This window comes from Neomonachus schauinslandi, chromosome 16, assembly GCF_002201575.2.
Source record: "Neomonachus schauinslandi chromosome 16, ASM220157v2, whole genome shotgun sequence".
NCBI lineage: Eukaryota > Metazoa > Chordata > Mammalia > Carnivora > Phocidae > Neomonachus > Neomonachus schauinslandi.
Window position 1 is genome coordinate 18287406 of NC_058418.1, and position 24098 is coordinate 18311503.

Genomic DNA, 24098 nt, shown 5'->3' on the forward strand with positions numbered 1-24098 from the left:
AAAGAAATCTACCCCCGACATATCATAATTAAACTTCAAATGCAACACCTGATCTCTACGTCATGAGTTCAAGCCCCATGCTGGGGTTAGAGATTACTTAGAAAAAATGAAATTAAATAAATACATAATTAAACTTCTGAAAACTTAAGACAAAGAAAAAAGTCTTGAAAGCAGCAAGAGAGAAATGGCCCTTTACCTACAGGGGAAAAACAATTTGAATGGCAGTGGATTCTTCATCAGAAACCATGAAGATGAGAAGAAAATGACAGGACAGATTTTCAAATAATGAAAGAAAAAAAACAGTCAACCCCGATTTTTATATCTGGCAAAAATATCCTTAAGGAAGGAAGGGGAGGGGCACCTGGGTGGCTGAGTCAGTGAAGCGTCCAACTCTTGATTTCGGCTCAGGTCATAATGTACGTGTTGTGAGATCGAGCCCTGCTTGGGGCTCACACTGGGCATGGAGCCTGCTTGAGATTTCTCCCTCTCCTCTCCCTCTGCCCCTCCCCCCTCTCTCTCCCCCTCTCCCTCTTCTCCTCACTGCCACACTTTCTCTCTCTAAAATAAATATATCTCTTAAAAAATGGTTAAAATGAAAATTCTGCATTATATATAGTTTTACCACAATTTAAAAAGTAATGTGATATCCCCGAATCATGGAACTATTCACTTGAAATGGGTGCATTCTCTGATGTGTGAATTATACCTCAATAAGGCTGTCAAGAGAGAATGAAAGACAGACAGGAAAGAGGGAAAGGGGAAAGTGAATGACCTCGAGACAGGTAAGAGCTATTTTTCACTAGATATTCTTTTGTTCCTTTTTAATTTTGTACTGTGTTGCATATTTTACATTTTCAAAAAGTAATTTACATATTTTGGAAATAAAAACATGCAAGGCCCCTTGTTCAAAAACTAAGAATTTAAGGACGTTGACAGCAGAGTATGAAATCAAGCGTGGGGCACTCTGTGTGGGGACCCTGTGTAACTTCAGAGGCTGCATACCCTGAAGCCATCCCTGTCACGTGGCACTGAGAATCTTTGCCTTTATCTTTTCTTGCTAAAAGCTATATTTCAAAAAAAAAAAAATCATACATTTAGGTTGATCAAAAATACCAATAAACATTTTGCTTATTTCTCTTTCCACCCCCATGGGGAAAACAGAACACAGTGGGCTGTGACACCCACAGCAGGAACTGCAGCCCCCTCCACTGCCCGCACCCCTCCCTGCCCTAAGGAAGTGGCCCATAGCACCCCCGACCCTGAGAGTCCCTCTCAGTAAGAGAGCATGTGCTGAGCATGCACCGTGTGGCCCGTCCTGAGGACCAGCGTGTGCCGTCTTGCTCAGACCTCGCCTCTGCTCAGTTTGCAGGTGAGGAATCTAAGGCCCAAGGTCACACAGGATACGAACCTGCACACTCTTAACTCTGGGCCAGATCCCCAAGGGACAGCCTGTCCCGGGCCAGCAGGGCTCGTCACTGAGCGCAGCAGGCAGGGTGCCGGGGCATATACACTTCTGGGATCCTGACTCCAGGGCCTGCTGGAGAGGCCTGCTCCCCCCAACCCGGTGGGGGCCACCTGCCAGGGAACCCTTGCCCACCCTGGACGATCAGATCTTCCCCTTTTACAGGAGACATTGGAAATTCACATTTGGGAGGGAGATGGGGTAGCTCTGCACAATGTTTTCCAGGGTTGGCTCACATGAAAACAAATGCACCTGAGCCCTGTCCCTGCCCACTAGCCACAGCTAGTGGTGTTTCCCCCACCTGGCTCCCGCCTTCCCTTTCTCCATCTCCAGCCTCCTCCAAGCACCCGTGACCAAGCTAGAGATGCCCCATGTGGACACCCGATCGCAAGCCGATGGTGTGCAGGCCGAATCCAGGAGGGCGTGAACGGGGACCTGGGCCCACCCCCCTGCTGCAGGAGGGGGCCCCTCCTCACTTGGTGATGGTGAGCAGCGTGGCCTGGGATGTAATATCCCAGATCTTGATGCTTTTGTCCAGCGAGACGGAAGCCACCTTCTGGCTGTCGGGGTCAAAGCAGCACGCTGTGAGGGACCGGTTGTGATGGTCTGAGGCACAGGGAAAGCAACTCATTACCTGGCATTCCACAGGCCCCCCCAGGCAGCGACCATGTTACAGAAACACAATACCAGTTTCACAAGGGACTCTACACTTGCACAAACATTTCCTGGGTGCCGACCATGTGCCAGGCTTAGAACGAGAGGCACGGCCGAATGGCTCCCTGTCCCCACAGAGCTCCCAGTCTGATGGGGAGATGCCCTTGTGCAAGCAACAGCCCATAGCACGTTGGGGGCCACGAGAGGGGTGTGCGGTAGGTCACGGCTCCTGGCCCAGCCCTGAGAGGTTGAGGAGGGACCTTAAAAGTTAGCAGGGGAACCAGAATAGGAAGAGGGCTCCCAGCAGAAGGAGTAGCAGGTGCAAAGGCCTGAAGGTGGGACAGAGCGTGGAGAAGCATGGTGTGCAGCTAGAAGCTGGAGGCTGAGGACAGGTAGAGGATGAGGGGACACAGAAAAGGGAGGTGCAGCCGGGGGGCAGCGCCCATGTCCCAGGTCCGTGCTCAGAAACAGAAACACAAGGTACACGTGGGAAGTAGGCATGGAGTGTGCAAACACACACACTCACGTGCACACTCACTGAGGTCAGGAAGGCCACCCAGCAACGTATTGTTAATAATAGACACCCCAGTGAAGAAGACAGGACACATAGAGCAGCCTTTCACTTTTTAACTTTACGTACTTACCACATTTTTTACGATGATTACATGTTTTTTTTAATGTTTTATTTTGAGATAACCGTCAAGTTGCATGCAGTTGTAAGGAGTAAGACAGAGAGATCCTGTATGCCTGTCACCCAGTTTCCCCCAAAAGAAACAGCTTTTATACAAGAGTATAATTGTTATACCATGTCACAACCAGGAAACTGACATCTGATGCTTATTATCTTTACAGATAAAAACGTTATGAAGGCCAAGCCTCCACTCGATAAAAGTTTGGGCTTTACCTGTCCACGTGACGCTGGACCAGAACACTGTTTCATTTATGACAAGCACGGGGCTAATCCTGTGATTAGCCTTCACCGATGAGAATCGGGCAAGGTCTTAGCCGCTGGTGTTTTATCAGTGAGTGTCCCGTGGCTAATGATGTGGCTCATTATAGCCTCACCAGATAAGGCCATCGAAAGTCACTGTCGGTCAAGTGACAAGTGGCTGTTACCATGGCAGACAGAACAGAGCAGGGAGCCCCTGCAAACTCACTTTTGATGTGCGACACGGTGGTGGCATTTTCTGCGTCTGTTATACAGATTGCGCGGTCCACATCCAAGGCCGAGACCACGTATTTGCCATCAGGAGAAACCTTACAGGAGGCTATGAAGGTTTCGTGATTGATCTTCCACTGAATAGGGCAACAATCAAAAGGTGGTTTTCTCTCTAGCCCTGTGGTCCAGTAGAACTTTCTGTGATGACAGAAATGTTCCATCTATGCACCATCCAATACATTAATTAGTCTCTGGGCCACATGGGGCCATTGAGTATTTGCAATGGCTAGTGCAAATAAGGAACTGAATTTTAAACTGGGGTTGGTTTAATTAATTAATTAATGTAATTAATGAATCTGTGTGCAGGACAGATGGACAAGGATAGGTAGAGCATCTAGTGGAACCAGTCACAAGGTTCTCGTAATGGCCAACTTTCCTCCTACTCAGTTGGGTAAATGAGTGTTTATTAGGTGTCTGCACTGGGCCTCGCACCATGGACAAGACACCCCAGCCCAGCCCCTCAGGCTGCCCACACTCTCCCGGGAGAGACGGGCACCAAACCTCAAGAAGGGGACAATGAGCACTCAACATTCTAGGAAAGGACAGTCTCTCTGTACCTTACAAATTATGGTATTGCCACTATGACAGTTTTAAAATACACCCACAATTCTTCACCAGTCCTTCCAAAAGGTAGAGCCTAATTCCCCACCCCTTGAGCATGGGCTGGACTTGGTGACTCACTTCTTTTTTTTTTTTTTTAAAGATTTTATTTATTTATTTGACAGAGAGAGACACAGCGAGAGCAGGATCACAAGCAGGGGGAGAGGGAGAAACAGGCTTCCCGCTGAGCAGGGAGCCCGATGCGGGGCTCGATCCCAGGACCCTGGGATCATGACCTGAGCTGAAGGCAGACGCTTAACGACTGAGCCACCCAGGCGCCCCTTGTTGACTCACTTCTAACGAATAGAATATGGCAGAAGTGACAGTGTGTGACCAGGTCATAAAAGAAACCGTGGCTTCCTCCTTGCTCTCTCTTGGATCACTTACTCTGGGGGAGCAAATTGCCACCTCCTGAGGACACTCAAGCAGCCCTATGGCGGAGAGCAACTGAGGGCTCCTGACCAAAGCCATCCGAGTGCGCCATCTTGGAAGGGGAGTCCTCAGCCCCAGTTGAACCTTCAGATGACTGTACCCCAGGGGACATCTGAATGGTGACCTCGTAAGAAACCTGAACCAGAACCACCCAGCTAAGCTGCTCCTAGATTTCTGTCAGAAAGTGGTAGATAATAAGCGTTTGTTGTTTCTAACTGTTAAGTTTCAGGCTAATTTGCCCAACAATGGTGGATAACTAATTCAGCTCTCTAGTTGGCAAGTGGCGTGGATCACTGGGGCAACAAAAATAAATCAAAGCACTAAAAAGATGTTTAAAGAAGAAAAAGAAAAGCATCTCAAATAGAAAAACTGGCTGGAGACAAGAGCAGGAAATGTATAAGAGAAGAAACAAACATTTGGAATAAATGCTCAAAGTCAGGAGCAATCAATGCTAATCTCATTTTTCCACCAACCAAAGTGGGCTAAAATTTTTTAAAAATCATGCTATCTGGCCGGTGAGATAGTGAGCACCCTTCCAGTGCATCGGAGAGGAGTTGGCACAGATGTCCAGAGGATAATTTTTAAAAGGCCATGTTTCTATACCAAATTAGCAATAAAATCCAGCTCTACTTATAGCAATAAAATCCAGCTCTATTTCCTTAAAAATATTGCATCGTGTGTATAAAAATTTACACACAAAATTTCCTCATCATAGCATCACTTATGATAGAGAAAAGTAAAAACAGCCCTAATGTCCTACTGGGGAATAGTGCAATACAGCCTGACTTATCCATCCCATGGAATCCATGCGTCCATGAGAAAGGATGACGTCGATGTGTACTTACCCACTATTTATTTTTGAGTGAAAAAAAAAAAAGTCAAGATCCAGAAAGTATGCACAGAATGATGCTACGTTGTTAACAGAACATACTCACCTGTGTTCATCTGGAAATATGCGCAGACATAGGAAAAGAGATGCCAACATATTAACTATAATCTCTGGGGTGTTTATGGTGACTATAAATTGATCTTTGCACTAAGAAGAAAAGAGGAGCAAAGGCGAGGCGATGAGGAGCTCCCTGGGGAGCCCCCCTTGGCAGGGCCGGGGCTGCCAGGGCATGGGACAGAGATGGTCTCAGGCTGGTTCGGATGGATGGATGGTGGCCCTTCCAAGCTTGGGAGAAGACCATCCCCAGAACACTCATGCTTTCACCACGTGGTCTTTGTCCCATGGCCTCAGCTCTACTTCCTACCCCATCAAATCCCAACACCCCAACAGGGGAGAGTCTCTTTGCCTGTGCATTTCCCTCAGCCTGGAATGCCATGCCCCTTTCTCCCCCACTCCCCCTGCTTGTGTATCCAAACCCTTCCCATCCTTCCAGCAAAAGCCCTCCTCTGCCTGCCTCAAGAAGTTTCCTTCCCTGATGCACCCCCCTCCAGCACCTGGTGTCCCTGAGAAAATTCTCCTTTTCTGAAAGACTGGTTTCCCTTCCCACCCCAGGCCCCGCCTGAGGCCCCCCTCTCCCTGCCCCCACCAAGCCCAGGCACGAGCCTGTGTTGCCATGCACTGGGCGGGCCACACTCACCAGCAGCTTGCCTGTCTCAAGGTCCCAAGCCCTCACCGCTTTGTCATAGGACGCTGTGATAATTCTGCCAAGAAAATGACCCAGACCATTATGGCTATGGGTTCTATGAAAAAAAAAAAACATAGAAAATTCTTCATAGAAAATGTCTATAACTTAGGACCAAGACTGCAAAGTAATCCCCGAATCTTCCTCAAGATGCTCCCTGAGCCCCCTCCATGAGCCTCCCTGGAAACGGACAGAACCTCACGCCGGGCACCACTGCGTGCTCTTCCTGAGTCCCTCAGCCACCCAGATACGTTCTTCCACCTTCAGGGCATTAAAGGGACTGTTTCTTCTTTTCTGCGAATGAGTCTTCTTCTGAGGGGCTACCTACCACTCACGCGGACCAACCCTTTCCTTCTCTGCTCACGCGGCTGTCTTTTTACAGGAACACTTTGACAGCTTACTTTGTTCTGAAATGTTTTCTTGTACATTTAGTAAAATAATATAAATGTACCTTTATCCGTACTAATATACATGTACCTCTCTCCTCTGCATGTTTCTGTGGCAATCCGTGTCCCCCATGGAGGATAAATTCCCATGCGAGTTTTTACGAGCTTTGTAGCTGCTGCTCGGGGCACAAGCAAATCTGTTTTAAAGCAAAGCCTCTTGGGACGCCTGGGTGGCTCAGTCAGTTAAGTGTCCGCCTTCGGCTCGGTCATGGTCCCAGGGTCCTGGGATGGAGCCCCACATTGGGCTCCCTGCTCAGTGGGAAGCCTGCTTCTCCCTCTCCCACTCCCCCTGCTTGTGTTCGCTCTCTCACTGTCTCTCTCTCTCTCTATCAAATAAAAAAATAAAATCTTAAAAAAAAGAAAAGAAAAGAAAGTTGTCCTTAGGACACCAAATAAATAAAACCTTAAAAAAAAAAAAAAAAGCAAAGCCCCTTGTGTTTTAAAGGCCTATCTCATGTCCTGGGCCTCCGTTTCCCCCTGTGAGATGCCACCTGGGCCTCAGTCGCTGTGGCCGCTTGCAGCTTCATCAGGGCCACGGGTGTGACCACGGAAAAGCATCTCCGTGAAGGAAAGGCAGACCGGCTTTGTCTGAGCCGCCATACGTGCGGTCTTGTCAGCGCTTTACATTTTCCAAGAGTTGCCACATCCCCTTGACTCTCCCAGCAAAACGTGGGAACCGTGGGGACAGAGGCGGGAGAAGAGAAACGTCCCTGGCGTGCTGCTCGCTGGCCTGCCCCCTCGCTCCTCCAACCCAGCGCCGGACGAGGGAAAGGTCACCTTCTGCCGTCAGCTGTCACGCTGCACTCTGAAACAGGAGCTTTGGGCCTCTGCTCAAAATCCCGAATGACTGAGCCATCCACAGCATCCTCAAATCAACAGGAGAGAGAGGGGGAGAGCGAGGTCACCCAGCCGTGGGCGGAAGTTGCGCGCTGAGCTCGTCCACGGCAGCAATGTGTGACGACCCCTGGTCCCACGCCGCCCCTCGCCCCGCTGCCTCTCCCCAGAGCAGCGAGGGCGCCCTGCCCCCCACAGCCTCCCTGGAGAACGCCCCCTCCCCTGCACAGGCGCCCCCAGGGGGACAGGGCCACGGACAATTTCCTCCATCTCTACCGGCCGAAGGGGCTTGGCAGAATCTCACAAGACCTTTCAAGAACTTGTTGAAAGAGTTCACGCCCTTTGACCCAGCAGTGCGACTCCGAGGGGTCCCTCCTAACAGGGCCACCCTTGCCCACCCCAGTCCAAGGCTTGTGCGGAGAAAGGTCCATCAGGTGTTAGAGGGGATGGCGGGCACAGTGGCATGAGTCACCTCAGGGGAGCGGCTAAAACAGACCCCAGCAGGCCAAACATGGGGCGCCGGCCCCTGTTAGCACGCGGGCGGCTGATGACTGAAGACGACAATGAGATCGAAGCCCGGCAATAGCTGGAGACCATGAAGAGAAGAAAACAAGGTGCCAAAGAGAAAATGCCCGTTGTGGCAGAGGTGAAATATTCTCAGTTAGAAATGTGCCCAGAGCTTTTCAGGATAAGCTGCGGTGGAAAGTCCCCTTGAAAAACAGGTTACTGGTAAGACAGTGAATTCCGAGAAAGGGCTTGGGTTGCGGGGTGAAAATGCGGAGCACGGGGGCTTCTGGCCTGCCCGGGGCAGGCCTGGGACAGTACTTCCGGATGCGCAGAGCCCATTTTGTATTAAGAGCCCAAGTCGAGGGGCACCTGGGTGGCTCAGTCGGTTAAGCGTCTGCCTTCGGCTCAGGTTATGATCTCAGGGTCCTGGGATCGAGCCCCGCATCGGGCTCCCTGCTCAGCGGGAAGCCTGCTTCTCCCTCGGCCTGCCACTTCCCCTGCTTGTGCTCGCTCATCACTCTCTCTCTCTGACAAACAACTAAAATCTTAAAAAAAAAAGAAAGAAAGAAAGAAAGAAAGAGCCCAAGTTGTGTTGGGGGGCAAAGAACCCTCTGTCAGGGGTCCCCAAGACTACCCCCAGGCTCGGTAATTCTCCAGGATCCCCACAGGATCCTGCACATAGTCAGACTCACAGCTAAGATTTATTACAGCAAAGGACACAAAGCAAAATCAGCAAAGGGGAAGGAACCTGGGGTGGAGTCCAGAGGAGACGAGGCACAAGCTTCCAAGAGTCTCTCCAGTGGGTCACAAGGACATGCCTAATTCCTCCAGCAACCAGTTGTGATAACACGTGTGATGTGTCATCTATCGGGGAGATGTGCCTGAGCCTTGGGGCCCCGGGTTTTTGGGGGGATTCCCTAGCACACACCAAAATCCAGACTCCCAGAAGGAAAGCAGGTGCTCAGCATGAACCACATGGCTTACGCCAACAGTCTGGGTACACTGAGCCCTCCTTATCACTTAGCGGATTGCAGGACACCATGGGCCAGTCCAGCTCCCAGATGCCTGCCAAGGCCAGCCTGCACGGCAGTCTCACACCTGCTATAGGAACCCTTTTCTACACAAACCCAGGCCCTCAACCCCCGCTCCGTTAGGACTTGAAACAGTGGGGTCGTGTTGGGGGAACCCAGCAGGCCCTAATCAGAGGCAGGAAGAGATAGCGGGAATCCAAGGAAGAACTCACCAGGACAGAACACATCCAAGCTGCAAGCCTGGATTCACAAGTCTACTGGCTGGGAGAAAAGAACGAGTCCCCTGCCTGCGATCCAGCCTCCCCGGCTGGGGCGTGGCTCTAGCACAAACATGGAACTAAGAAAACGATCACTGTGGGGCCTGGGACTGCGGTCTGTGCAGCCCACCCCGGGGCAGGCTAAGGTCAGCCCTGGAATGGACCCTCAGCAGGGGGTCCATGTGCAGCTTCAGCACTCAATAGTGACACCTGCTGGCCAGGTAGAGGAACAGCACCCGTAGACAGAGAACCCTTTTGGAACAGGTGCACTGCTTGTGAAGAGAATCCTTCCACAAGAAGCAGATGGCAAACAAGCCAGATTTTGTTAGTGAAATCCAAAAGCAGTGGAAATGTCTCTGTTTTGTACTGACTGTTTCTTGAAATAAATAAGCGAAAGACAGCTTCCTTTTCACCTGGCATTTGGAGGCAGGAACCCCTCTGTGGACTCAGATAACTGACTCAGATAATTCAAGGCGGGGGTACTGGTCATACTTTCAGTGAAGGGGAGGAAAAGAGGGCCTCCACTAAATAGTTGGGAAAATAGGGAAATGTGACAACACCCACACCCCAAGTTTATCGTGGTTATATAAACAGTGTTTCTTTATGGTCTCAATTTAGTAAACATGGGTATACGTGTGCGAACAAGAAAAAAATAAACTTATATCCCAACATTTTTTTTAAAGAGGCACAACGAGAGAGGGAACACAAGCAGGGGGGAGTGGGAGAGGGAGAAGCAGGCTTCCTGCTGAGCAGAGAGCACAATGCGGGGCTCCATCCCGGGACCCTGGGATCATGACCTGAGTCGAAGGCAGATGCTTAACGACTGAGCCACCCAGGTGCCCATCCAACATTTTCACAGCAGTTAACTCCAGGGTTGTGAAGTGATGGCTCTTGTTTCTTCTCTGTGCTGTGAGGAAAACCACCAAAGTTGCTATTTCTTAATGACTGGAAAGAGGCATGCCAATATATTAGAGGGATATTGGGTACAGGATTAAGAATGATTTTTCCCCAGGGTCCCTGGGCGGCTCAGTCGGTTAAGCGTCTGACCCTTGGTTTCAGCTCAGGTCATGATCTCACAGTTGTGAGATCGAGCCCCACTTCGGGCTCTGCACCCAGCAGAGAGTCTGCTTGAGATTCTCTCTCTCCCTCTGCCCCTCCATCTCCCCTCTCTCTCTCAATCTCTCAAAAAAAAATGATTTTTCCCCAACTTCTTCATATATGTATGGACTTTGCAAATTATTCACAATGGTCCACAGTGAGGGTAAAGGGAGCTTCCAAAAGATTAAATCAGATGCTTGGGTTCGGGGTGGGGCCCAAGAGGGGGGATAGGAGATGCAAGGTGACAGGAGTGGGGAGAGGAGGAAGAAGCAAGGGGACATTTTGGCCAAGATACCATGACAGGAGAAGTCAGTGTGCCGGGCAATGGCTGAGTCATCTACCCAGGGAGCGCTCAGGAATGGCAGCTACACTGGGGCAGGGAGAGCCAGGGGAGAAGCCAGCCAAAGGGAAAGGTGGGGAAAAGAGAACCGGGAGGAGGAAAGAGGACTTCTTGGAGGAGGTGTCAATGGGGCCAGCCAAGGCAGACAACTGGTGACTCTGGCAAGGGCTGGGGGTGGGGAGTGGCGTGGGAGGGACCTGGAGAAATTGGCAGAAGCAGGCAAGGCCATGAGCGAGGCTGGTATCGGGACACTTGGACAGGCGGAAGTGACTGCATCCTGGAAACAGTGGTGTGGACTAGGCAGCCAGACCACTGTGGAGAACCAGGGACATCTCAGTGGATGGTCTCTAATCTTGGGACAAGATAAAACAGGTGGATTTCCCCTTTTAGAGACAAGAGCCTTTGGCCCAAACAGACAGAAACCCCTGTGAGTCCCTCCACTGGTTCAAAAGGTGAGAAGAATGAGGGGAGGATCTGAGCTGGCCAAGCAGGATGCACACTTGGAAAGCTGCCCCCCCCCCTCCTTCCCTGGGTGATGACAACCCATAGAGCCCCCTCGCCCCTGGCTCCTCAGTCTCCCCAGAGGGCTGGGAAAGGGTTTAAGGCTCTCAGAAGAACCAGAAGTTTTCCCAGCAGGAGCTCATGAGCCACAGCAGAGGTGGGGAACGGATGGCTGTTGGGCATCCAGGCAGGCCCCAGGGTAGCCCCAGTATGCAGCTGGACCTGGAGAGTTTCAGGGAGGCCCAGGAGGTCATGTGACCACCCAGGGTCACACAGCTGAGCCACTTGGACCATCCCCAAACCCTCCTGCCTAGTCTGCCAGGCCTTGGTACCCACTGATGACACAGAAGATGACCTTGTGGTCATCTGGAGGGTGAGGAGCTATCCTTCACCTGATTACCCAAACCGGAACCCAGGAACCAGCCCAGATTCCTTTCTATCCCCTCCTGCCCCTGAAGCCAGAGGAGATGGCAAAACTCAGAATGGACTGTTGTCCCCCATGGGCCCAGCCCCAGCCACACAGTCATCTGTGGCCTGGGCCCTGATGGCCATTGACATCCCCCATCCCCACTCCCTCATCACCCGCTCCTGACTGACCAGCAATGCCCCCAAATTGGCCTTCCAGCATCTGCTGGCTATGCCCAGAGGCTTTGGAAGAGTTCTCAGTGGCCACGTCTCTGCAACCGCATCTGACCATCACACACCCCTGTTCCTTGCGCCCCTGCTTCCTGCACCTTGGGACACTGAGCCATGCTCAAGCCTGCCCCTCCAAACCACCCCTCATGGACAGGTCCCAGGCCTGGCCACTTTCCTGTCCTCTGTGACCACCTAGGCCTGGTCATACCAACTCTGTGGATGGAAGTGAAGTTTCCAAATGAGAAGGAGACCCAAAGAGAGGCCACAGCTCAGAGATCCCAGGTAAGCCCTAGGTACAGCAGGAACTGTCCAACAGTAGGTGGGGGGTTCCGCCGGTTGTCCCCATCCCCTGCTCCTATGTTTTCCAAATCAACAGGCCACCAGCAGCCACACTAAACTCATCTCTCTCCAGGGCTTGACGCTAGGGTTGAACCGTCACTTGGCTTCTCCTTCTTGCATTTCTCTCAGAAAGTTCTCTCCAAGTCTTTGGGATCCTTGAGCATCTGGGAACTCTCCATAAGATATGGCACAAGCCTATATCCCCTACTGGGACGTTCTCATCTCACCTACACCAGGCCACCTACCCACAGCTTTAGAGTGCAGTCATAAGAGCCACTGAGGAGCTTTGTGTCATCCACACAGAAGTTACAGGAGCTCACAAGGTCCTCATGTCCCCTCAGAACTTTAAACGGGATCTGAAAAAAAAAGAGAGATTGAATGAGTTCAACAGCTTAAAAAATACAAGATTAATATAAAAAAATCAGTTGTGCTTCTATACACTTGCAATGAAGAAACTGGAAAAAAAAAACTAAAAAAAAATTCCATTAAAGGCATCAAAATAGGAATACATTTAACAAAAAAAAAAGTGTAAAACTTATACTCTGAAAATTACAGAACATTGTTGGAAGAAATTTTAGAAGACCCAAAGACATGGGAAAGCAGCCCACATTCATGGATTAGCTATTACCTTACTATTGTTAAGATGAAATTACATTCCAAGATGATCTACAGATTCAGCAGTATCCCCTCAAGATCCTAGCTGACTTCCTTTCCAAAATTGACAAGCTGATCCTAAAACTTACATGGATGCTCAAGGAAAGCAAAATAGCCAAAACAATCCTGAAAAAGAACAAAGGTGGAGTACTCACAATTCCCAATTTCAAAATTTACCACACACAAAAAGTGACCATAGTGAAGACCCTGTAGTTACTGGCCGAACAACAGACATAGAGATTGATGGAACAGAATTGAGAATCCAGAAATAAGCCCTCATATTTTAGGTCCCTTGCTTCCTTAACAAGGGTGCCAAGTAATTAAAACTGGAGAGATTAGTCTTTTCAACAGATTGTGCTGAGACAAATAAAATCCACCTGCAAAAGAATGAAGGCAGACCATTGCCTCACGCCACCTACCAAGGTTAACTCAAGATGGATCAAAGATCTCAATGTAAGAACTAAAACCACAAGGCTCTTAGAAGAACACATAGTTGTAAGTCTTCGGGAACTTGAGTTAGGCAGTGGTTCCAACACCACATGCACAGGCGGCGGCAACAGCAACAATGTGAACCTGGGCATTATCAAAATTAAAAACTTGCTCTTCAGAGGGCACCATCAGGAGGGTGAAAAAACAACCCACACAACGGATGAAAACTTTTGGAAATCGTATATCAGATGAGAGATTTTTATCTAGAACACATAAAGAATGCTCAAAACTCAACAATAGAAAAAGGAACAACCCAATTTTAAAATGGGCAAAACATCTGAATAGGCATTTCTCCAAAGAAGACATGTCAGTGAGCTCGAAGCACATGGAAATGTGCTCAACATCACTAGCAATTATGAAAATATAAATCACACATAATTTGAGGGGCGCCTGGGTGTCTCAGTCAGTTAAGCGTCTGACTTTGGCTCAGGTCATGATCTTGGAGTCCTGGGATCAATCCCCATGTCAGGCTTTGTGCTTAGTGGGGAGTCTGCTTCTCCCTCTCCTTCTGCCCCTCCCCCCACTCTTGTGCTAGCTCTCTCTCAAATAAATAAAATATTTTTTTAGAAAAAGACCATATTGAGATACCACCTCATACCCACTAGGATGTCTATAATCAAAAAGTAAGATAATAACAAGTGCCGGCAAGAATGTGGAAGACTCAGAAGTCTCATACATGGCTGGTGGGAATGTAAAATGGTGTGGCCCCTTTGGGATATAGTTCAGTATTTCCTCAAAAATTAAAACATATACAAATACATGATCCAGCAACTTCACTCCTAGGTGTATACCTAACAGAAATGAAAACATATGGCCACACAAAAATTAGAGCATGGGTGCTCATAGCAGTATTATTCAGAATAATCAAACAAACAGAAATAATACAAATATCCATCCACTGGTGAATGAACAGATAAAATGAGGCATATTCACATGATGAAACATGACTAGCCCATACGACAGGAATGAAGGACTTCTCATTTCTGGGCTGAAATCAACAACTCTTCCCAGATTCATAAGACAAGTGAGGTCACAGAGCAGACTGCTACCCCCAAAATTGGAGGGACAGGCAAATACAAAGAATTCTAAATTATAGAGCAGAAATCCAAGAGCAGTGACCTCCATGGGAACCAGGCCTAGGATTGGGAAACCTGACCTATAACTGACAAGTTGCTGGAGGTGCAGCGTGGATAATTTTGAGGGTTAAAAATTCCAGGGGGAAAGATACAAAAGTAGGGATCCGAAAGGGTACGTGCACCCCGATGTTTATAGCAGCAATGTCCACAATAGCCAAACTGTGGAAAGAGCCAAGATGTCCATCGACAGATGAATGGATAAAGAAGATGTGGTATATATATACAATGGAGTATTATGCAGCCATCAAAAGGAATGAGATCTTGCCATTTGCAATGACGTGGATGGAACTGGAGGGTATTATGTTGAGTGAAATAAGTCAAACAGAGAAAGACATGTATCATATGATCTCACTGATATGAGGAATTCTTAATTGCAGGAAACAAACTGAGGGTTGCTGGAGTGGGGGGTGGGGTGGGAGGGATGGGGTGACTGGGTGATAGACACTGGGGAGGGTATGTGCTCTGGTAAGCGCTGTGAATTGTGCAAGACTGTTGAATCTCAGATCTGTACCTCTGAAACAAATAATGCAATATATGTTAAGAAAAAAAAAGAAGAAGAAGAAGAAGAAGGTAGCGGGAGGGGAAGAATGAAGCGGGGGAAATCGGAGGGGTAGACGAACCATGGAGACGATGGACTCTGAAAAACAAACAGGGTTCTAGAGGGGAGGGGGGTGGGAGGATGGGTTAGCCTGGTGGTGGGTATTGAGGAGGGCACATTCTGCATAGAGCACTGGGTGTTATGCACAAACAATGAATCATGGAACACTTCATCTAAAACTAATGATGTAATGTATGGGGATTAACATAAGAATTAAAAAAAAAATTCCAGGGGGACCCAGCCATGAGGGGCCCCCACATTCATGTTAGCATTACCTCCAGTAGTGGACCTCGTCCTCACAGTGAAGATCAGAGAAAAATCCCCTCATGCTTCTGGCTGGGAGAGGGGTGGGAAAGAATCACTTTGAAATATTCCACAGCAGCATTGTGTTGTACCTAACAAGCTCGGCTGTCAGGAGAAACTATTTAGCCAGAGCATAACCCTGATGGGATTTTATCAGAGCCTAACTGACCTGGGGGAAAGGAAATACCCAACCCTAGCCAGCTCTGGCCTTCCACATGGGAGGAGGGAAACACCCAGATGGCCACTCTAGCCTTCCAATCCCACCTAACCTCAGAGTGGGGGGCAGAGGGTGCAGACTTTAAAAGCACCTGTGAAGTTCACCACTCTGAGGCAGAGGCCCACTAAAAGACTGAGACCTAGTCATAGGACTATAGACCTTCTCTGCCCCCTACACGTTAGCATCACATTACTACAGCTTATTTACAGCTGTTCCTTTTACCCAGTACGTCATGTCTGGCTATCAAGAAAAAAAAAAAAAGTACAATCCTAAGAGGCAGAAAACGTAGCTTGAAGAGAAAGCGCAAACCCAACAACAAAACCAGACCCAGATACGGCAAGGATGTTGGAATTATCAGACCAGGAACTTAAAACACCTGTGGTTAATATGCTAAGGGCTCTAATGAATGTGGTAGACAGTATGCAATGTAAGCAGAGATGGAAATACAAAGAAAGAACCAAAAAGAAATGCTACAGATCAAAAGCACTATAACAGATAAAGCGTATCTTTGATGTGTTCATTATTAGACTAGACATGGCTAAGGAAAGAATCTCTGAGCTTGAGGATATATCAATAGAAACCTCCAAAACTGAAAAGCAAACAGGAAAAAAAAAAAAGACTTAAAGAAATGGAACAGAATTTGCCACAACTGTGGGAGAACTACAATTGTGTAATATATGCATAATGAAAACACCAGAAGGAGACGAGAAAATGGAAGAGAAATATTTGAAACAATAATGATTGAGAAGTCCCCCCAGATTAATTTCAAATGCCAAACCACAGATCTAGGAAGCTCAGAGAACACCAAACAGGATAAATGAAAAAAAAAAAAATCTACACCTAGTATATAATTTTAAAGATCCAGAAAATCAAAGATAAAAGGACATTCTTGAAAGAAGCTAGAGGAAAATAACGCCTTGCCTATAAAGGAGCAAAGATAAGAATCACACCCACCTTCTCAGAAACCATGTAAATAAGAAGACACTATAGTGAAATATTTAAAGTATTAGGAGGGAAAAAACCCACCAACCTAGAAATTTGTATCCTGCAAAATTATCCTTCAAAAGTGAAGGACAGGGGCACCTGGGTTGCTCAGTCATTAAGCATCTGCCTTTGGCTCATTCCAGGGTCCTGGGATCAAGCCCCGCATTGGGCTCCCTGCTCCCCAGGAGGCCTGCTTCTCCTTCTCCCACTCCCCCTGCTTATGTTCCCTCTCTCTCTCTGTGTCTCTCTTTGTCAAATAAATAAATAAAATCTTTTTTTTAAAAAAAGTGAAGGACAAATATTTTCTCAGACAAACAAAAATTGAGGAAACTTTGTTACCAATAGATCTGCCTTGCAAAAAATGTTAAAAGTTCTTTAGAGAGGAGGAAACTTATATAGGTCAGAAACTCAGATCTACACGAAGCAAGGAGAGCACCAAAGAAGGAATAAGTGAAGGTAAAATAAAAACTTTGTTCTTTCTTTTTTTTTTTTTAATATTTTATTTATTTGCGAGAGAGAGAATGAGAGACAGAGAGCGTGAGAGGGAGGAGGGTCAGAGGGAGAAGCAGACTCCCTGCTGAGCAGGGAGCCCGATGCGGGACTCGATCCCGGGACTCCAGGATCATGACCCGAGCCGAAGGCAGTCGCTTAACCGACTGAGCCACCCAGGCGCCCCAAACTTTGTTCTTATTCTTAATTGATCTAACAGACAATAGTTTCTTCAAAATAATAAGAGCAACAATGTATTATATATAATATGTTACATATTATATATATTCTTATAATAGCAACAATATATTATATATTATATAATTAACATGATTATGTATATATTATATTATGTGTGTATATATATAATCATGTTAATTATATTATATATATATATACACACACACACACAAATGAATGACACCAATGATACAATGGACATGAGGGAGGAATTAGAAATATTTTAAGTTACTGACACTACCCTTGAAGTAGTATAATGTTGTTTGAAAGTGGACTTGAATTAACTGTAAATGTATATTGCAAATTCTTGGGCAACCACTAAGAAAAGAAAAAAAAAAGTGTATCTGATATGCTAAGAAAGGAGAGAAAATGGAATCACATGGAATGTTCAGTTAAAGCCACAAAAGGTAGAAGAGCAGAAGACAAAAATAGGAATAAAAAACAAGGGCAACAAATAGGAAACAGTAACAAATATGGTGGATATTCATCCAACTATATCAATAATCACTTTGAATGGTCTAAATGCACCAATTAAATGAAAAATTGTCAGAGTAGATGAGAAAACAGGACCCAATGATATGTTGTCTACAAGAAACCCACTTTAGATATAAAGACACATACAGATTAAAAGTAGGGGTGCCTGGGTGGCTCAGTCGGTTAAGCATCTGACTCTTGATTTCAGCTCAGGTCATGATCTCAGGGTCATGAGATGGAGTCCTACATCAGGCTCCACACTCAGCAGGGAGTTTGCTTGAGAGTCTCTCTCTGCCCCTTCCCCCACTTGCACTTATCCTCTCTCTCGCTCTTTAAAAAAAAAAAATGTTGGGGCGCCTGGGTGGCTCAGTTGGTTAAGCGACTGCCTTCAGCTCGGGTCATGATCCCAGGGTCCTGGGATCGAGACCCACATCGGGCTCCCTGCTCTGCGGGAAGCCTGCTTCTCCCTCTCCCACTCCCCCTGCTTGTGTTCCCTCTCTCGCTGTGTCTCTCTCTCTCTGTCAAATAAATAAATAAAATCTTTAAAAAAAAAAAATGTAAATGGATGGGGGTGCCTGGGTGGCTCAGTCGGTTAAGTGTCCGACTCTTGATTTCAGCTCAGGTCAAGATCTCGGGCTGTGAGATCAAGCCCCATGTTGGGCTTCATGTTGGGTATGGAGACTGCTTAAGATTCTCTCTCTCCCTCTGTTCCTATTCCCCTCCCTCTCTCTCTCTTAAAAAAAAAAAAAGTAAATGGATGGGAAAAATAGACCATACTAACACTAATGAAAAGAAAGCAAGACTAGCTATATTAATTTCAGATTAAGTAGACGTCACAGTGAGAAAAGTTATCAGAGGTAAAAGGGGGCATTGCATAATGAAAAGGGGTCAATTCTCCAAGAAGATATAATAATCCTTAACATATATGTGCCTAACATCAGAACATCAACTATGTGAGGCAAAAGCTATTAAAATTGCAAAGAGAGGGGCACCTGGGTGGCTCAGTCATTAAGCGTCTGCCTTCAGCCCCGCATCGGGCTCCCTGCTCTGTGGGAAGCCTGCTTCTCCCTCTCCCACTCCCCCTGCTTGTGTTCCCTCTCTCACTGTGTCTCTCTCTGTCAAATAAATAAATAAAACCTTTAAAATAAAATAAAATAAAATAAAATTGCAAAGAGAAATAGATGAGTCCACTATCATGGTTGGAGACTTCCCTCTATGAGAAAGGACCAGATCCAGCGGGCAGAAAATTAACAAGGATACAGCGGAACTCAATACCCCATCAGTCAACTGAATGTACAGACTACTTTATCCAACAACAGCAGAATAAACATTCTTCTCAAATTCATATGAAACATTTACCAAGAAAGACCACATTCTAGGCCATAAAACACACCTTAACAACAACAACAAAAAAAACAGAAATCATATAATGTCTGCTCTCAGAACACAAGGGAATTAAATTAGAAATCAATAACAGAAAGATGATTGGAAAATATCAAAATACATGGAGAGTAACATGTCTTTTTTTTTTTTTTTAAGTAGGCTCCATGTCCAGCATGGAGCACAATGCAGGGCTTGAACTAACTACCCTGAGATCAAGACCTGAACTGAGTCCAAGAATCAGACACTTAACTGACTGAGCCACCCAGGCACCCCTAACAACACACTTCTAAATAACACAGGGGTCAAAGAAGAAGTCTCAAGAGAAGTTTTTAAATATTTTGAACCTAACAAAATTAAAATATGATATCAAAATTTGTGGGATGCAGTGAAAGAAGTGCTTAGAGAGATATTTACAACATTGAATGTGTATATAAAAAAGAAGAAGAATTTAAAATCAATCATCTAAACCTCCACTTTAGGAAAATAGAAAAAGAAGAGCAAATTAAATCCAAAGTATACAGAAGAAAAGAAACAATGAGAATTAGAGCATAAGCCAATGAAATTGAAAACAGGAAATTGACAGTGAAAATCAATGAACCCAAAAACTGTACTTTTAAAGATCAATAAAGGGATGCCTGGGTGGCTTAGTTGGTTAAGCATCTGCCTTCAGCTCAGGTCATGATCTCAAGGTCCTGGGATCGGGCCCTGGATCGGGCTCCCTGCTCAGGGGGAAGTTTGCCTCTCCCTCTCCTTCTGCCCCTCCCCACCACTCATGTTCTCTCTCTCAAATAAATAAATAAATTCTTTTTAAAAATCAGTAAAATTGATAAGCCTCTAGCCAGGCTAACTAAGAAAAAAAAAGAGATAACATAATACTAATATCAGAAATGAAAGATTCTATGGACATTAAAAAGATAGTCAAGGAATATTATGAATAATTCTATTTCCACAAATTTAATCACCTGAAATGAAATGGACTAATTTCAAATTTGAAATGAAATGGACTAATTCCTTGAAAGACACAATTTGGCAAAAGTCACACAAGAAAAAATAGACACTCTGGATAGGTGTTTATGAAGAAATTGAAATAGTAACTAATTACCTTCCAAAACAGAAAGCTCCAGACCCAGATGTATTCACTGGTGAATTCTACCAAACCTTTATGGAAAAAATTATACCAATTCTCCACAATCTCTTTTAGAGGATAGAAGCAGAAGGACTACTTCCTAACTCATTCTGTGAGGCTAGCATTACCCTAACACCAAAACCAGATAAAGACATTTATAAGAAAAGAAAACCACAGACCAATATCTCTCATGAACATAGATGTAAAAATCCTCAACAAATATCAGCAAATTAAATCCGACAATGTATAGAAAGAATTATACATCATCACCAAGCGGGATTTATCCGAGGTATGCAAGGCTACTTCATTACTCAAAAATCAATTATTGATTTTGAGTAATGAATTAATGTTGATGATGAATTAATGTAATTCATCACATCAGTAAGCTAAAAAAGAAAAATCACATGACTATATCAATAGGTGCAGAAAAAGCATTTGACAAAATCCAATAGCCATTTATGATAACTCTCAGCAAATTAGAAATAGAGGGGAACTTCTCAGTTTGCCAAAGACTATCTACAAAAAACCTACAGTTAACATCATACTTAATGATGAGAAGCTCAGTCTTTCCACTAAGATCAGGTACAGGCAAAGACTTTCCCTCTCACCACTCTTTTTCAACATTGTACTGAAACTTCCAGCTCATGCAATAAGACAAGAAAAGGATATAAGAGGTTTAAGATCAGGAAGGAAGAAACAAACCTGTCTTAATGCACAGATGACATTAGCACCTATGTAGAAAATCCAAAGGAATCAACAAAAACTCCTGGAACTAATAGCAGTTTTGGCAAGACTGCAGAATACAAGGTTAATATAAAATACAAAAATCAATCACTTTTTGCTAAGCCAGAAATGAACAAGTGGAATTTCATCTTTTTAAAAGATTTTATTTATTTATTTGAGAGACAGAGAGAAAGAGAGGGAACATGAGCAGGGGGAGTGGCAGAGGGAGAAGCAGACTCCCCGCTAAGCAGGGATCCCAATGCGAGGCTCCACCCCAGGACCCTGGGATCATGACCTGAGCTGAAGGCAGATGCTTAACTGACTGAGCCACCCAGGTGTCCCAAACAAGCGGAATTTTAAATTAAAAACAGTATTATTTACATTTGTACCGCACAAAATTAAATATTTAGGCATATATCTAACAAAATATGTATAAGAGCTATATGAGGAAAACTACAAAACTCTGATGAACAAAATCAAAGAATTAAATAAATGGAGATATAGTCCATGTTCATGGATAAGAAGACTCAATATTGCCAAGATGTCAGTTCTTCCCAACTTGATCTATGGATTCAATGCAATCCCAATGAAAATCCCAGCAAGTTATTTTGCAGATATCGACAAAGTGATTATAAAGTTTGCATGGAGAGGCAAAAGATCCAGGAGAACAAAATACTGACACCACACAACTTCAAGACTTACTATAAAGATATAGTGATCAAGACAGTGTAGTATTAGTGAAAGAAGAGAGAAATAGATCAGTGGAACAGAATAGAAAGTCCAGAAATAGATCCACATAAATAAAATCAACTGCTCTTTGATAAAGGAGCAAAGTCAATACAATGGAGAAATGACAGTCTTTCAACAAATGGTGCTGGAACAATTGGATATCCACATGCAAAAAACTAAATCTAAACATCCACCTTACATCCTTCACAAAAACTCAAGATGGATCACAGACCTAAATGTAAAATGCAAATTGAAAAAAACTCCTAGATAATAATCTAGAAGATCTAGGTGATCTTGGGTGGGGCAATGACTCTTTAGATACAATGCCAAAAGCACAATCCATGGAAGTAATAATTGATGAGCTGGACTTCATAAAAATTTAAAACTTCTGCTCTTTGAAAGACAATGTCAAGAGAATGAGAGATAAACCACAGACTGGGAGAAAACATTTGCAAGAGACACATGTGATAAAGGATTATCATCCAAAATTGTCAAAGCTTATCACTTCTCGGCCTTTTGGCTAAGATCAAGTGCAAAATTGTCATAGCTTAATAAGAAAATAAACAACCCAATTTAAAAAATGAGCCAAGACCTTAACAGACACCTCACCAAAAAAGATATATGGGTGGCAAATAAGCATGTGAAAAGATTTTCCACATCATTTATCAGCAGGGGTTTGCAAATTAAAACAACAGTAAGATACCAATACACACATATTTTTTTTTAAAGATTTTATTTATTTATTTGAGACAGAGAGAATGAGAGAGCCAGAGAGCACATGAGAGGGGGGAGGGTCAGAGGGAGAAGCAGGCTCCCCGCCAAGCAGGGAGCCCGATGCAGGACTCGATCCCGGGACTCCAGGATCATGACCTGAGCCGAAGGCAGTCGCTTAACCAACTGAGCCACCCAGGCGCCCAATACACACATATTTAAAGGCCAAAATCTGGAACACTATCAATACCAAATGTTGGCAAACATGTGGAGAAACAGGAACTCTCATTCATTGCTGGCGGGGATGCAAAATGGTGCAGGTACTTTTGAAGACAGTTTGACGGTGTCTTATAAAACTAAACATACTCTTAACATACAATCCAGCAATCATACTCCTTGGTATTTATCCAAAGGAGCTTAAAACTTATGTCCACACAAAAACCTGCACACGGATGCTTTTTACAGCTTTATCCACTATTGCCAGAGCTTGGAAGTAACCTTGAAAAAGCTGAAGATGTCCTTCGGTAGGTGAATGGTAAACTATAAACTATGGTACATCCAAATAATGGGATATTATTCAGTGCTAAAAGTAAATGAGCTACCAAGCCATGAAAAGACACATGAGTCATGAAAAAAAACATTCAGGAAACTTAAATTCACATTACTAATGAAAGATTTAGTAGACTCAGTACATTCATTAGTAGATTTCAGATTACTAATGAAATTACTAGTGAAAGAAGCCAGTCTGAAAAGACCACATACTGTATGCATCCAGATAGATGGCATTCTGGAAACTATAAAGACAGTAAAGAGATCAGTGGTTACCAGGGGTTGGGAGGTTTGGAGAGAGAACAGGCAGAGCACAGAGGACTTTTAGGACAATGCAACTACTCTGCATGATAACATAATGACTGTACATGTCAGTATACATTTGTCCAAAGCCATACAATGTACAACACGCAGAGTGAAACTGTGGACTTTGGGTATCATTGTAGGATCATCAATTGTTTTAAATATTTAATTTAGTGGAGTGTGTTGATAATAAGGCCATGCATGTGTGGAGGTAGGGGATATACAAGAAATCTCTCCATCTTCTGCTCATCTTTGCTGTGAACCGAAAACTGCTCTGAAGTCTATTTATAATACATATAACATGTATTTATTATATGCATATATATGTACTTTTAAATAAATGAAGTACTAGTAGATCCTGCAACATGGATGAACCTCGAAAACATTATACTAAGGAAAAGGAGCCAGTCACAAAAGACCACACGCTGTTTGATTCTCTTTCTAGGAAAGGTCTAGAATAAGCAACTTTATAGGGACAGAGACCAAATCAGTAGTTGGCTAGAGCTGGGAGGATCGCTTGAGGAGAAATGGGGACTGACTGCTAATGAGTATGGGGCTTCTTTTCCAGACGATGAAATGTTCTACAGTGATGTGTCGCTAGTTGCAGATCTCTGCGAATGCGCTAAACCCCAGACTTTATATGGGTGAATTGTATGATATGTGAATTACACCTCAATAAAGCAATATTTTTAAAAGGGAGGGGGATAGAAGGAGCAAGGCTGAAATGGTCTACTACCCACCCCCCCATGGCGTCCAGGGGATGTGTGTCAGGCTGGGGTGTGTGTCGGGGATGTGGGGATGCCCTGCTGTGGGAGTGTGAAGAACGCGAGGGCATGTGGAACACAGCAACCAGGGTTTGGGGCACTGCCCCAGGGAGTGCGGAGGTGCAGGGACTCTGGATGGGGGAACCAGGCTAGAGTGAGGCAGGCTCAGCAGTAGGTGCAGGGATGAGGGGAGGTGTGAGGACCGGGGTTGCGGGGGGGGGGGGGGGGGGGGGGGGGGG

General features: G+C 45.4%; 1 protein-coding gene across 1 annotated transcript in view; it reads right to left on the bottom strand.

The window, feature by feature from the left end:
• Nucleotides 1–24098, bottom strand: part of WDR88 (WD repeat domain 88) — a 46264-nt gene that overhangs the window by 18142 nt on the left and 4024 nt on the right. Inside the window, exons 2-6 of the mRNA XM_021700990.1 lie at nt 12233–12343; nt 7222–7310; nt 5954–6017; nt 3274–3412; nt 1939–2068 (exon numbers count right to left, since the gene is read on the bottom strand). Of these exons, the coding sequence (XP_021556665.1) occupies nt 1939–2068; nt 3274–3412; nt 5954–6017; nt 7222–7310; nt 12233–12343 (533 nt within the window). The remainder of the gene's footprint in view (nt 1–1938; nt 2069–3273; nt 3413–5953; nt 6018–7221; nt 7311–12232; nt 12344–24098) is intronic.